This window comes from Musa acuminata, chromosome BXJ2-8 (genome assembly GCF_036884655.1).
Source record: "Musa acuminata AAA Group cultivar baxijiao chromosome BXJ2-8, Cavendish_Baxijiao_AAA, whole genome shotgun sequence".
Lineage (NCBI taxonomy): Eukaryota > Viridiplantae > Streptophyta > Magnoliopsida > Zingiberales > Musaceae > Musa > Musa acuminata.
The window spans coordinates 36,026,220-36,042,523 of record NC_088345.1 but is presented as its reverse complement, the minus strand read 5'-3'; the positions used below and the strand labels follow the sequence as shown (position 1 = coordinate 36,042,523).

Genomic DNA, 16,304 nt, shown 5'->3' with positions numbered 1-16,304 from the left:
ATTTGACCTATTAACTGTCTAATTTTGAATAAATCAATATTAAACAGACTAATCACAATATTAAAGATCTTAATTACTCCATAATTAATATTATTCTTCCATCAAAAACATGTCAAACAATATATTAGACAATAAATTATATATCATTTAAAATAAGCTTAATCATCTCATAAATAAAAAAAAATCTAGAAAGAGAATACATACCTCTTGATTAAAAGGTTCTTCCTCTTAATCCTTTCAAATTAGCCTCATAAATTTGATTCAATCCATAAATCGTTGCTTTGTTGAGTTTAGGAGAGTGAAAATGTGAGAAAAAATGAGTTTAAGAGAGTTTAAGAGAGTAAAAGTGAAATGGATTGAAATAAAGGGGAGAAAAAGGTTTAAAAACCTTTAAGGAGTGCGCTAGCGGTTAAATTGACCATTGGAGCACTGTTACCATTCGGTAATGGTTGATTTCAACTGGGCGGTAACGGTCGAAATCGACCAGTACCAGCCAATACAGGTTGGTAACGATCAAAATTTTGACCGTTACTGCCCGGTACAGCCCTGTATCGCCCGATACGGGGCCAAATGCCTGATACTGCCCGGTAGCGGGCGGTCTGTGTGCCAGTCTGCTGGCTAACCAGTATGTACCACCCGTACCGAGCGGTACGGTACGATAATGCAAACATTGGGTTCTATGGTGTTATTGCTTTTGTATCTTGTCCTAACTTCGCACTGGGTGCAGCTGGCTTCAGTTGAGATCAATTAGAGATTTAACTAAAACTTGTGGTGTGGGCAATCAGATATTCTGGTACTTGTGATCAAATTCCACAAGTAAAATATAGGTGGACTTAATGAGATAGGAGAGAGAATTACTTGTTCCTCTTATCGCATATAAGTTCATTCTTCCAATTGTCAGTTTCAAATTGTGAAACTGAGAATATGAAAGACATTAATTCCATTAGGACTGATATAACAGAAAAAAATTCATTAATTCCTTTCAAATTGTGAAATTAGAAGCAAGATTATCTAGGAATAATGATGAAAATCTGAGAATATGAAAGACATATCTAGACATGCAGTTCTTATTCCTAAACCTGGTGTGACTTCATCTGGGCCTAACTATACCTGATTGACAATTAGATTGTTTCGTTGATTACAATAGTTTGCTCTGAATCTATTGAATGGTACATTAAAAAGAGCATCAAACTCAACCATAATATATTATTCAGCAGCTTATCAATATATCTATTGTTCTTTGATTTTTTTTTCATCAACTTTCACAGCTTTTTCTAATTCACTTTTAAATGCCCACAGAGAATCTCTTCTTTCAGTCTATTTAGACTTATCTACGATGGTGTAAGATTGTTTGTGTAATACAAGAAAAAAAATTTAATAGTTAGAATTATTCTTAAATGCTCTCTTGGATTGCTTAGCTAAATCACTTTGGCTGTAGAAAATTATCACATTTTAAGGCTGTTAGTTTCAGATGCATTTTTTCTGACTTGAAGTTTAATTAACTTCTAGTGGTTCATTGAAGACATTTCGAAGTTTGCTTTTCCTAGGTTGCACTAATTATGAAGTTTTGATTAATTGTGCAGACTAAGGCAGAGAAAGAAGAGTATATTTCAATGATTAAAAGTGGACATTTGGATATTATTGTTGGAACCCATGCACTTCTCGGGAACCGTGTGGTCTACAACAATCTGGGCCTGCTTGTTGTTGATGAGGAACAGGTGAAATCCCTGTCTTTGTGTAAATTTGATTGGATATTGTCTCTTCTAAGTTATAAGAATATCTTGTATTATACTTTGGACTAGAGAATATATGGGTGGCAAGAACATGATATCTTGCTTCCTTGTCTTGGGCCTTTGCAGTATGGCTTTTGGTTCTGCATCGAAGTCGAGAAAATTAATGTTCTAGCATTTGTTTAGATTAAAAAATTCATAGAATAACTTTTCTTTTTTATCGTAACGAAATGCTAAAAACAACAATGATTCATGAATTTGCAGCCAAGGTTTTCAAATCTTGGTTGAGCGCCAACATTGATCTTCCATTGGGTTGGTAAAATACTGACATCATACCATACTGACACTATATAGGTTGGTACTAGTTGACATTGGCCGGACTTTCTGTGCCTACTTCCAAACCCATCCAGACCATCTTAAACATAGTTTTGCATATATATTTGCCTCAATAAATGAATAGAAAACCTGTTATGTAATATATATCAAAATACATAAGTAAAAGAACTTCAAAAACTGTTAAAATTAATGCACGATATAGGGATCTAGGTTATCTTTGCATTGATATAACCTAGATCTAGATAGAGCTAGCCTAGATATGCATCAATCTTGGCTGGCTCTGTGTGGATGTAGCCTAGATCTATGCAAATCGAGGTAGAATTTGATCATATTTAGCATATATTTATGCTAGGTTAGTCTATATTTGCTTGAATGTAGACTGTATGACACAATTCCTACTTGGATCCCATGGATCTGAGTTGGATTTTCATGAATCTAACAGGGATCTATGCTGCATATATCTGCATAGACCTGGCGTAGCTTTCGATAGATCTACAATGCATCATATGAATATAAAATGCAAGGAAAATGATATACTAATCTAGAGAAAAAGATAAATAAGCATGAGTTTGAGCACACATAGACATAAATCAAGGCATTCATAAGTCAAATAAGCAAAATACCTTGATTATTGATTGGGGATAATCTCAACATCACTCAACCAGACTGGCCAACCCTTATTAATGGGCCTCTTAAAGCCTCAAAGCCCTATTTGGCCAAGCAAAGCCCATATCACAACAGCTTAAGTACCTCAATCCAAGTCATACTAGGACTAGGATTAGGGTATCCCTCACCCAAATAGGGGCAGCCACAAGGAAGGAGTGGCACCAAGGATTAGGACTTTCTAAGTTTTAAAAAGTATTAGGACTCTCTAAGTCCTAACTATATTAGGACCAAGGATTTTAATTTCGAATGATACCGCCCTTACCGGGCGGTACCTACCGGTCCGCTAGCAGATTGGTACGTGGACTGCTCGCTATCGGGCGGTATCAATTTGGCTATAGCCTGGTTGCGACGAGGGAAAAAGATACGTCGAGGGAGAAGAGGGAGAACGCGCTCTAAGAAGAGGGAGAATTAGGAGAACCTTGACGCTTCCCGATCCGGCATCGCCTTCCCTTGACGATCCCGATCCGAGAGGTAACGGAGAGGCGGCAGCTCGGCTTCTTTGCTGCGTTCTTCGCCGAAGGCTAGAGATGCCTGCGACCTTCGCCGAAGGCTGAAGACGTATGTGGCCTTCGATCTCTTCACCAAACGCTACAGATGAGGAGAAGAAAAGGGAAGTGACGTTGCCGAGGCAACGTACGCCTCTTTCTTTATTTTATATATATATATATATATATATATATATATACCGAATGATACACCCTGGCATACCGCTTGGTATGCCTGTACCGTACCGTATCAAGTAAAGCTCGAAACTCCGGTACGGTACGAAATTACGAACCTTGATTAGGACTCTCCGAGTCCTAACCTAGTTAAGACTCCACACGTTCTTTAGCTATAAAAGGAGGAGGAGAGCCCATCTAAAGCATCCCAAAGCAATCTAAGTCGTGTCCCCTCTCAAGAAGCCAATCGGCCCTAAGCTGAGAAGAGATGAGAGAAGAGAAAGAGGACCACAACAACACCCTTCTTCCTTCTATCCAACCTTCCACCCGATCTAGGACAGCTTCCTAGCCGAGAGTAGCAGCAGAAGAAAAAGAGAAGAGGAAGAAAGCCTTGACAACTCATCTCCAATAGCAGTCGAAATCAGCAAGCAAGGAATCCTCTTCTTTTAGATTGCAGTAGAATTCTGTAGCAGAGAACTATCGCAAAACCTGCATCTTCATCTTCATCCTCGACATCCAAAGATGCAGCAATAGCTACAACATATTCTGCCCCTTTCATGGTGCCAAACAGAGGTGCATTCGATTGGTGAGAGGAGGGAAGAAGGGGAGAATTGACGAAGCAACCTATGTTCTGCTGAGAGCAATCTGTCCATGCTTGTCGCGCGAGAACTTCTGAGCGATCTGTCACGGACTTAGCTGGAATTGCCTAAGCCATTAGGCACCCTTGCGGCCAAGTCGCGAACTTATCTTGAGTTGCCTAAGTCGCGAAGTATCCTTGCGCCAACTTCTCGGACTTAGCTGGGATTGCCTAAGTCGTGATGCGCCCTTGCGTTATGCGTTCGCAAAGGGTCAGCCAGTTTGCAACCTCACTCAGGTTCCGAAGGACCTGTAAAAGAGAAAGTTGATTAGTTCGAAGAACGAGCGGCGGACAAGTCCCGACGTCTCGCGGAAAGGGGAAGCTTTACAAGCAATTCAGCAAGCAAGTTGAGTGCAAGAGAGAAAAGAGAGGAAGGAGAAAACAAGGACTTTAGAAGGTAGAACGAATAGTTGCAAGTCCACAAACAACTGCTCACCGGGTGCCGGGCGCGAAGGCAAGTTCCCATCAAGTTAACATGCGAACTTGTGAAGATTTTTCAACGCCCGACGATATACCGAAGCCCTATCCAACCCTGTGCCACCCGGGGGGTTTCAGGGTGCTAAGATGGCTGACGTTTTGAGTGTTGTAGCGGGCTGCAGAAAACAACCCGCGACATGCGAAAACGGAGCCATTTTGGGGCTTTTTGGCTCGGCGCGATGAGCAATCGCATTGTAGTGTTGTAACCTGTTCGAACATGCATTTCTACAAGCAAAAGCACACAAAACCAAGGCAAAACTGGCTACCATGTCTTTGTACAAGCATGCAAAAGCGACGAACGATTCGTTGAATGAAGTTGTTGCGAGTGCGCGATGATCGTTCGTGACAGATCGTCGCTTGAGAACTCTTTGCTTTTCCCTATTTGAAGCACTTTTAATTCACAACAAGAGTAGATTAATTCCTTTTTTAACTTGTGTTTATTGTAGCAAAAGTGCAACTCCTCCGCCAAAATTTTCATCCGAAAATTGGTATTGAGTCGATGGATCGTTGAGCTCGAACCTCATACTGTCACAGATTGTTGGCATTCACACGCAACACTTTCATCAATGAATTGTTTGTCACTTTAGTTTGCTTGTACAAATGCTTGGTAGCGTGTTTTGCCTTGTTTTTGTGTGTTTTTGCTTGAAACTATGAGCAAGAACAGTTTGCTGTGTTGCAGAGCGATTGCTCACCAGAATGAGCAAATCTGTCTCAAAATGGCTTAGTTTCGCTTGTCATGGCCTATTTTCTGCAGGTTGCGGTGCGGAACAAAACGTTAGCCATATTAGCACCCCAGAACCACTCGGGTGGCACAAGGCTGATTGTGAGTTTGGGGTAGTGTTGGAGTTGATTGGATTCATAAGTTCGCACGTTAAGCCTACGGGAACTTGCCAATGCGCCCGACACCCGATGAGCAGTTGTTTGTGGACTTGCTACTGTTCATTTGCCTTCTAAAGTCCTTGTTTTCTCTCTCCTCTCTTGCACACCAAACGTTTGCTGAATTGCTTGTAAAGTTGCTCTCTTTGCGAGATGTCGGAACTTGGCCGCCGCTTGTTTTCAGAACTAATCAATTTGCTCTTTTACAAGTCCTTCAGGACTTGAGCAAGGTTGCAACTAGGCTGACTATTTGTGGACGAATAATATAAGGATGCCTCATAACTTAGGCAATTCCAGCTAAGTTCGTGATAATACGGATCAATTATAAGCTCATATTACCTTGGTTACGTAGAAAAGCCTCTTTTCCTTGAGATTGAGGCATTATTCGTATCAGATTCTTGAGAAAGAAAGAAGTAGTTGTTATTGAAACGGTTTGCTAGTGCTTGAATGAAAGATATAATCGAGAAGGGGTTGCTTACCATCTTGTCACGGACTTAGCTGGTTTTGCCTAAGTCGTGCGGCACCTATGCGTGTCTGTACGCAAAGGTCAACCTCCCCGAAACCTCCTATGGTCCCTTAGGACCTACAAAAGAGAAAACGGGTTAGAGAAAGCGTCTCACTCGGGATCCACAAGCAAACCCTTCAGGAAACACTTCATAAACAATGCAAATTACAAACAGACTTTACAAGTTCTGAACGGTTGCACAACAAATGATCAAAATGGTCCACTACAGATCGATTATCTCTCACAAGTGTCCACATGATATAACATTTATTTACAAGCCTAAGAAGGCCACCAAACCCAACTAAAATGGGGCTATTAAGCCTTCGACCGTTCCTTTACATGCTGTGCAAAGCATGAACAAACAGAAAGACACGAACATACATAAGTATTACGTCAAACATCCTGTTTAGAACTTTATTCGTGACATTCTCCCCCACTTATTCCTTCGACGTCCTCGTCGAAGCCTTTGTCGGCACTGCAACTCCTCGCCTTTGCTGAGTCTTCAATCTTCTACTTCAGCTGCAATGCGTCTCTTGGCTCCCAGTTACTCTCCGCTGTTGTTTTTGAGTAGTCGAACCTTTGATCCGCCATGCCGCTTCAACTCGCCAATGACTTTGACTCTAGTGTGGGGTTGGCTGAGTTGTGTTGATCCCTGTTGGTTCCTGCGGATCCTCTAGGTGAAGGAAAAGACCATCCTTACTATGCGCCAATCTCTCAAATGTCTCATGTTGCTTGAACTGGGTAGATGCTTGTTAGAGCTTTAACGAGCATTGCGTCGCAAACTTCTGAAGTTTTGGGTCTTTCCTCCACAAAATTTGCCCATCGACTTTTCTTTCACTTAGTTATCACTTTCAAGTATATTCGCATCATTTCCGCTTTCGATTAGCATTATGTTGGGAAATAAAGCGGATAATCTACTCTCAGTAGCACTGATCACCATTTGTGAGGATTTGACAACTATTGTTTTCTAATATCTTCGAAGGGTCTTGAACCTGTGCAGAGCTCCTCTGCTGGATAGATAAGAGAATTGGGGTACTCGATTTCGCCCATTCTCTTAAGAGTTGAGAAGGCAATGGTTAGTTGACTTCGCCCGCCTCCTCAAGGGTTGTACTCCATGCATCAAGCTGGTTACTAACCTTCGCCTGCTCTTTGCTCACACTTCTGAAGCACTCGAAGTGTTTGCACTCCTAGCATTGAGTTAGTTACTGTGATTCACCTTTTCAATGCCATCGAACTTCTGGAATGCAATAAGTTTTCACCCCAACTTAGAGTAAGTCTCTAATAGTTTTGGTCGCTTTTGGGATTGTACCGTCTTCTCCATCAACCCGACTGCCTACCCCACTGAGTAGCAAAGGTATAGGCGTACTACTTGCTTCATTCCTTGGTCGTGCACTCTTGCATGATCTGAAGTCCTTCACTTTCGGCTATCTTGATGAGAAGCTCGTTGACACCGGTCTTACTGTAATTCACCTTTTCAATGCCATCGAACTTTTGGAATGCAGGAAGTTTTCACCCCAACTAAGAGTAAGTCTCTAATAGTTTTGGTCGCTTTTAGGATTGTACCGTCTTCTCCATCAACCCGACTGCCTACTCCACTGAGTAGCAAAGGTATAGGCGTACTGCTTGCTTCGTTCCTTGGTCGTGCACTCTTGCATGACCCAAAGTCCTTCACTTTCGGCTATCTTGATAAGAAGCTCGTTGACACCGGTCTTACGAAGTTCTTTGGCCTCTACCCTTCAGCCTTATCTCGATACTTGGAGTTTGCCTCTGCATGCTCTACCTCTTCGGCCCCTTTCACGACCAAGTGCTCTCCCTTCATGAGAGCAAGGGATCAATGACTTTCGCGGAAGTCCTGCCTCTACGGTGCCATAGCGCTGCCATGTCTATGGCCCTACTATCCGTCGCCTCACATCTGCATCCCTTTTCTTTACGATCAGTAGATATGTCTCTGTGGCACTCCTCTGAGTCCACCTCTATTCTAACCGATACTTGATTTTAGGTAGCTAAGTCCCTTTAGACTCGTCGTCGCTTCCTCGCCCCTTTCGACCCCCTACTTCAACACCTCTATGTTCTCTAAGCAGCTCCCTTTGGTCGATGGAAAGACAATCTACAAATTCCCTTCAGCCTTGTCTCGATACTTGGAGTTTGCCTCTGCATGCTCTACCTCTTCGGCCCCTTTCACGACCAAGTGCTCTCCCTTCATGAGAGCAAGGGATCAATGACTTTCGCGGAAGTCCCGCCTCTACGGTACCATAGCGCTGCCATGTCTATGGCCCTACTATCCGTCGCCTCGCAGATGCATCCCTTTTCTTTACGATCAGTAGATATGTCTCTGTGGCACTCCTCCGAGTCCACCTCCATTCTAACCGATACTTGATTTTGGGTAGCTAAGTCCCTCTAGACTCGTCGTCGCTTCCTCGCCCCTTTCGACCCCCTACTTCAACACCTCTATGTTCTCTAAGCAGCTCCCTTTGGTCGATGGAAAGACAGACTACAAATTCCATGTATGGCCTCTGCTATTATGTTGTAGGGTTTGGATCGATTCTGTTCTCCTTAGCTTCCTTGGTAGCAACGTTCGCTTACTCGACCTTGTCCTCTGACTTGCCGAGCTCCCTTAAGCGAATATGGGCCCTAGAGCAATCCAACTCTCCAGCTGCTTCGATCATACCTCTGCTTGATCAAGTCCCTCCCATGGGTCTCACTAGTACTTGCATTCGAATTTTTCCCTCGTGTGGTACACAGCCCCCATATGCTGATGACCAAGGCTTTCATCCGATGCAAAATTCGATGCACGCACGGAAGACCCGCCTCTACGGTACCATGGCCTTCACTCCTTGAATCGATAGCCCTTCTTGTCGTCATGTTGTTCACCGAAGTGGAGCTCCCAGTAGCTCCTAATCATACCTCTATATGATATAGTTCCTCACGGGACAATGTCGTGTGTATCGCATTTCCACGAACTGTTCCACCATGATCCGCTGCACCATGTTGCCTCCTAGTGATATCTTTATTGCATTCTGATCCTTATGGGATGAACTCGAATTGTGATCCCTCCATGTGTGGCCTCTGCCAATATATCGCAGGGTCTCTTCCACCTTCGATTTTGTTCGCTCCTTTGGCAATCGACCTTCATCCACCCACTCTTGGGTCACACCTAGATGAAGCACCGCTCTAGGACAGTCCGTCACCTAGTAGCTCCCGAAGTCCACCGACGTCGCTGCAATTAGTGTACCATTTTCTGGATCCTGGGCCTCTGCCCCTACTAGCACAATCTCCGTTGCGCACCGCTTCCTTCATGGCAACTTGAATGGCAACACTGTGGCATATTCTTTAAGAGTACCCGCCTTCGCGTCCTCTTGCCCCATGCCAAGGCCTTCTGAACCTAACTTCGCCTCCGCAAGTTGAGTCGCCTTAGTTCCTTCATCAAATGCTTCTCCGAGATAAGGTGCATGTAAGCTCCCTTCGTCTTTGGCACCATGCAAGATAAGTCCGCTCCATCCGAATGAAGGACCCATGAAACGACATGATCCCGCTCTTGCCTCTGCAAGAGTTCATGTCCTTGACCCTTGTCCAAGGAAAGCTCTGTGTCTCCACTCCATGTTTCATCTTCTATATCGGCTCTCTTCATGCGGCTTGGGTACTTCGTCAAGTTACACCCAAGTTGCTCCGCTCCTCGTTTTGCATTGAGTTGATGGTGGCCCTCGCGCCCACCATTCCACGGGTCAGCCCTTCCTTGAGTCTGATCGCCATATCGACTCCAAGTGTGCCTTCATTTGTTTGTGTTGCTTTAGGTCGCTCCCCCACCTGATCTCGCAATGCATCCACCAATACATTCTCTCAAGCAAGATCATACGACGACTCCTCGTCGCTCGTTCGGTCTATTGAGCTTCGTGGAGTTGTTGTTTTTGAGGTACTCCTCAACATGTGCGATCTGTTGCACATGATTCTCCCTCTGGAGAACCGGGACCTATCCCTCCTGGATATATGTCTCGTTGGAGCAACATCTCTCTTTGCTTCTCTCTCTGAAAGTTTCAGAGACCACCATCCCCTTTGGACTACTCCGATTTGCTGAACAAACTATGTATTGTTCTGCCTCCTGCAAACGCACTTGCTAGATTGCGACTCCACGTCAATACAGCCCCCGTTGCACCACTCAAGGCCTAGAAACATGCTGAACTCGCTGCACACTTCAGCCTCCTACGGACGTATTCTTCATATGCCGAAGAGAAAGTTTCAATGCTCAATGGCGCCGAGTTTCGGCCGCTTTTGAATGGTCGCAAACATTCCATCGTCCGCATACAAGCCCATGCATGAGTACCAAATTCTTCGAGTTAGCAATTCCCCTCACCTCTATGAGATTTGCACAACTCTTTTGGTCGTTGAGCAACTCATACCACCTCACATGGTCTCATCCTTTACCAAGCGCCTCGCTTGCCTTAAGCACCATCAAGTGTTGTTATCAACGTCAAGTCGTAGCTCGAACTCAGCCATTCCAATCTTTGTGCACTACGCATTCTTCCAAGCTTGCTTGTTCTCGTGGTGCCTCTTGCGCGAAGGGTTGGCCATTCCTCTGAATGCCAATCTCAGATGTTTGCTCCTCCGAGTGACTCCTTTTCCCTACATCTCCATGCCCGTTTTCCCCCCAAACGGTCATGCGTGCTGACTGCTCTCAACGCAGTCCCGCTAGGTCCCCTACGTTTGCACGTCAAGTGTTTCTATGAGTGCTTGTCCCGCTTTGATACCATCTGTCACGGACTTAGCTGGTTTTGCCTAAGTCGTGCGGCACCTATGCACGTCCGTCCGCAAATGTCAGCCTCCCCGAAACCTCCCATGGTCCCTTAGGACCTACAAAAGAGAAAACGAATTAGAGAAAGCGCCTCACTCGGGATCCACAAGCAAACATTTCAGAAAACACTTCATAGACAATGCAAATTACAAACAGACTTTACAAGTTCTGAACGGTTGCACAACAAAGGGTCAAAATGGTCCACTACAGATCGATTATCTCTCACAAGTGTCCACATAACACAACATTTATTTACAAGCCTTAGAAGGCCACCAAACCCAACTAAAATGGGGTTGTTAAGCCTTCGACCGTTCCTCTACATACTGTGCAAAGCATGAACAAACAGAAAGACACGGACATACATAAGTATTATGTCAAACATCCTGTTTAGAACTTTGTCCGTGACAATCTAGTACCTGAAGTTTATTGGACAAAAGCCTCATTCATGCCTTATTGGGCAGCATGCCTAGTATAAACTGATACCACCAGGTAAGGGCTGGTCTGTGTGTCGATTTAGGCTCGTACCAGTAAACATCAATTGGCATAGACATTTAGCAATGGTATTTTAAACTTTGGTTGCAGCTAGTTGAGTGGTTACATGGATCTTTTCCCACCATCTCTTAAGGCCAATATAACTAGTCACAGAAAGAGCTAATGAATCTATTCCAATGTTTTCTAATACAGTATTCTTAGATGTTCCTTGCTGCTTCTCTTGCCACTAATTAACAGCAACTCACCTTGGTCTAACCAGTGAATCTCCTTTGGAAATGCACAAACCACCTTAAATAATATTTCCTCATTTTTTCTTAATTGGAACTTAATTGTTCGTGTATATATTTTTTATTGTACTCTTTTAGTACCCTTATCATCACATCTTAGGTGTACTAAATTATTGGTTATATTATTCCCTAATCATCCAACAATTTGATCCATATTTATATTGAGCATAAAATTGTTACATAAAAATTTGGAACTTTTGATTAAGTGCATGCTAGAAGTTAATGTTTGATCCAAGGTATGCAATACCGTATCATACCGGTGTTTCGAGGTTGGCTCGGTACGGTACGGTACCAACATACTGAGCGGTACATCAGGGCGTACTGAACGGTACACTAGAGCTTACCGAGCAATTTTCTCTTACTGTAGTAATTGTAGCACTGCCCAGTGCTACAGTGTATTACTGTAGCACTGTAGCACGGTCCGTCCGGTAGCGGGCAGTCCGCATATCGGTATATCGTCGGACTGGTACATATCGCCCGTATCGGACGGTACCATTTGAAATTGCATACCATGGTTTGATCTATAGTATGCTTGTTTTATCCACTTATTGTAAGCTTGACTTGTATGGTTTGATATGGTTTGTAACTTTGTATCATAGATTGAACACTCAGTATTTATTTGTCCAACAAAATTTAAGTCATGGGCTGTGCAAAATCATCTTGTAGGTAACTTCCCAGTTCAGTTCGATATTGCACATATTGCTCGGAGAGGTAACCGGTACCGAGCTATACTAGCATGGGTATCAATTCTACATTATATGCTTATAAACGTAAGCCCTTGAGGAGTCTATCAACAGTCCCCATTATCATTCAACATTGTAGACATTTATGAACCCTCAAACCCCAAGCAATTATTTTGCAGCTTCTCTTCTCCTCTCTCTCCTTAGCCTCCGCTGTCGCCATAGCCTTCTTCACCTCTGCCCCTACCTCTGCATGTGCTTCCTCTGTTGCTGTTGCCTTCTGTTCCTTTGGTATAAGTTATTGTGGCCATTGCCTCATATTGCTGTCTCCAAATGTCATTATCACTTTAGTGTCATGGACTTACCTAGAATTGCTGGAGTCGTGAGGGACCGAAGTGAAAATCCAACAAGGTTAGCCTAAGTTTCAATTTTGTGTAGTGCTAAATGACCTGCAAAGAAGAAAAGGGTTAGTCAAAGAAGTAATGACAAAAAAAATGCCACTATTGCCTATAAAGCACACGAAACAAAAAATTAAAAGCAATGGGGAAGTTAATTAGCCTAAAAGAAGACAAGTGCAGTTTCGAACACTAATCAGAGAACTTGATGGAGTCTCATGCTGAGACGGCTGATGTTTTCTCCACCAACTAGTACACTGAAAACCAGCTGTGGCATGCACGAAAAAGTCTTTTTTGGCTGCTTTAGCCTCGGATTGCTAATGATCGACAAAATAATCTATAAACTGCATATACAACAAAAAAAGTAAATTACAAGCCCAAATGAGGATGTTGGTCTACCACATGCCTTGTTATTTATAATTGTACATGGAAAAGGGTAACAGCAAACAGAAGATGGATTGCACGGTTGCGGGCTTGCTATGGTTGTCCATGATCTTCTTCTCCATTTAATTCATTGACCCCCTCGTCAATGTTCTTTGGAAGCATCTGATGATCTGTTCTTCATGGGGTAGAGCATCTTCTAATTGACAATTGGCCTTTATCTTGGGAGGCACTTCAACAAGTCAATTTGGTTCGTTCCCGAGGGAATTTTATGCCTACAATATGCCAATATAGCTTCAACTCAACGTTTGTATAACATATGTGAGGGGATGACGAGTGAGATGCTTCTTGATGGGTTCTAAAGAAGTTTTGCATTTTAAACCATGTTGAGAGTTGTGCTCCATATAAGACATTGCCTGTCCTTCCTGTGATTCGAAGTAGTTCAAACTCGGTGAAGTAATTGAAGATCTAGTTGACCATCCATATCGGGAATCAATTCCGAAGTGGGAGAATCTCTTAGACCTCTCAAATAATTTGTTGGATGACAGATTATTTCAGACCTTGTTTTTTGTAACCTGGTTCTTCCGAGGTGTCACGAACGGTCGTCGCGCACCCGCAACAACTCCGTTCAACGAACCGTTCGTCGCTCACACCTGCATGTACAGATGCTTGACAGCATGTTTTCTCTTGGTTTTGGGTCATTTTGCTTGTAAAAATGTAAGTTCGAACAAGCTGCAGCGTTGCAAAGCGACCGCTCACCGAACCGAGCAAAACAGCCCCAAAACAGCCCAAAACAGCTCCGTTTTCGCGTGCCGCGGGAGGGTTGTGGTAATCTGCCTCCGCTCACCAAAACGTTAGCCATCTCAGCCCCTTTGAACCCCTCGGGTGGCACAGGGCTGGATGGGGCTTCGGTTATATACCGGGCGTTGAACTCTCTTTCGCAAGTTCGCACGTGCCCTTTACGGGAACTTGTCTTTGCGCCCGGGACCAGGTGAGCGGCTGTTTGTGGGCTTGCAGCTGTTCGTTCATCCTTCGAAAGCCTTGCTTTCTCCCTCTCCCTCTTTTCTCTTGTGCACGCAAGGTGCTCGCTGAATTTCTTGTAAAGCTTCCCCTTTTCGCGAGACTTCGGGACTTGTCCGTTGCTCGTTCTTTCAAACTAACCAACTTTCTCTTTTACAGGTCCTTCGGGACCTGCGAGAGGTTACAAGTGGGCTGATTCTTGCGGAGCAATATCGCAAGGGCGAAGTGCGACTTAGGCAACACAAGCTAAGTTCGCGTCTTTGCCGCAAGGGTGACTCGCGACTTAGGCAACGCAAGCTAAGTTCGCGTCTTTGGCCGCAAGGGTGCCTCACGTCTTTGGCCGCAAGGCCGTGACATTGTGGTATCAGAGCGGGCAAGCACTTCGAGCGAGCAGCAAACGAACTTCGCAACTTCGCCATGGCAAAGCATCGTGGCGAATCAAGCAAGACGGGGCAAGCTGGACCCTTGCCCCAAGCAGCCGCAGGTGGACTGCATGTGCACACTCGCTCTCATGCTGTTGGAGCCGCTCAAGAGGAGCGCGACAGCGAACAGGATGAGCGAGAAGTTAGCTACTCTCCGCGAGCGGAGGAAGCGCAATCTGGAGTGCTAACTGGGAAAAAGAGTCACAAGGAGAGACTCACAACGGTGGAAATCCGCCTTCTTGAAGCGAGCATGGAGGAACTCTACCATGGCCAACAAAGGCTTGTTGGGGTAGAGAGCTCGCAAGAGGAAGCGGAGTCCAGGATCGACAAGGTCAAGGCCCTAGTCGACCGACTGTCTGATGACACCAAAGACTCCGTGCAACACTTACAGGATGTTGTGGCGGAACTCACTGCAAAGGTGGCCATGCTCACAAGAACACTAAATGCGGGAGGAAGCAACACCCGCGTTGCACCGCCACAAAATTTGAGGGCACCTGAGCTTCATGGATATGGAGGGGCTAGAGATGCCAAAGAGCTCGAGAACTTTCTGTTCGACATGGAACAATACTTCCGAGCTACGAGCCCCGATTCTGAAGATACCAAAGTTTCTATAGCAACAATGTATCTGAACGGAGATGCGCAACTTTGGTGGCGAACTCGTTGGGAGGAGATCCAACAAGGTCGGTGTCGAGTCGACACATGGGAGGACTTGAAGCGGGAGTTGAGAACTCAGTTCCTACCGGAGAACACAGAGTTCGTCGCAAGAAGGAAGTTGAGACAACTCCGCCAAAGTACCACCATCCGAGACTATGTGAAACAATTTTCTGCACTAATGCTGGACATACAGGACATGTCCGAGAAGGACAAGTTGTTCAACTTCCTCGATGGTTTGAAACCATGGGCTCCACAGGAGCTAAATCGAAGGAATGTTACCAATGTGGTCGGGGCAATTGCTGCTGCAGAAAGGCTCATCGACTTTGTTTCCTCTGAAGACCCAGCAAGAAGGAAACAATCTTCAGGCAATCGCCCTCCAAAACATTCTCGAGGGAAGGAGCTCGGGGGCGAACAAAAGAAGAAGAGTTCCCACAAAGGGCCGAACCCGAAAGGCAAGGCCTCAAAACTTGGAAGATGCTTCTTGTGCGGAGGACCGCATATGGTAAGGGAGTGCCCACAAAAACAGGCACTCAATGCTCTAACAGCTTCCATCCACCCCCCCCCCCCCCCCCCCCCGATCGGACAAGGGCAAAGCTGTTGCTCTTAGTTCGAGCAGTTCTGAATCCAGCAGCGACGACGAGGAGTCGCAAGGACCCCGAATGGGAGCAATGCGTTTGTTGAATGCTATGCGGGGTCAAGTGGGGGAGAACATGAAGACAAAGGTACAAAAAGCAGGGAGTAGTGAGCTGATGTATGTGGAGATCAAGCTAAATGGCCAAACGACCCGTGCAATGGTGGACACGGGCGCTACCCACAACTTCATAGCCGATCGTGAAGCACAGCGACTTGGGTTGACCTTGGAGAAAGAGCCCAAGCCGAATGAAGGCGGTGAACTCGGAGGCCAGGCGAATCTCCGGGTTGGCGAAGGGAGTTCCCATCAAAATCGGGACTTGGAGCGGAAACACCAACATGATGGCCGTGCCACTGGACGACTTACAAGTGATTCTTGGAATGGAGTTTATGCACGCGGCGAAGTTGGTGCCGATGCCGTTCTTGAACTCCCTATGTATGATGGGAGGCGATGACCCTTGCGTGGTTCCCATCTCTCGGAGAGGAACGAAGGAGCCCCAACACATTTTGGCATTACAACTGAAGAAAGGGGTGCGAAAAGGCGAATTGACATTCGTGGCTGCTATGAAGCTAGAGACACTCAATGAGGAGGCCATTCAAGAACCTGCTGTGGTGGCGAACGTCCTAAAAGAGTTCAAAGACGTTATGCCACCCGAGTTGCCGAAGACTCT

The 16,304-nt window shown here is 45.0% G+C and overlaps 1 protein-coding gene across 2 annotated transcripts in view; it reads left to right on the top strand.

Annotated features, from left to right (window-relative positions):
- The window catches only part of LOC135619414 (ATP-dependent DNA helicase At3g02060, chloroplastic-like), a 42,359-nt gene that overhangs the window by 12,271 nt on the left and 13,784 nt on the right, over nt 1-16,304 (top strand). For both annotated transcript variants that reach the window (XM_065121406.1, XM_065121407.1), the window contains exon 4: nt 1,584-1,718. In XM_065121406.1, the coding sequence (XP_064977478.1) occupies nt 1,584-1,718 (135 nt within the window). The remainder of the gene's footprint in view (nt 1-1,583; nt 1,719-16,304) is intronic.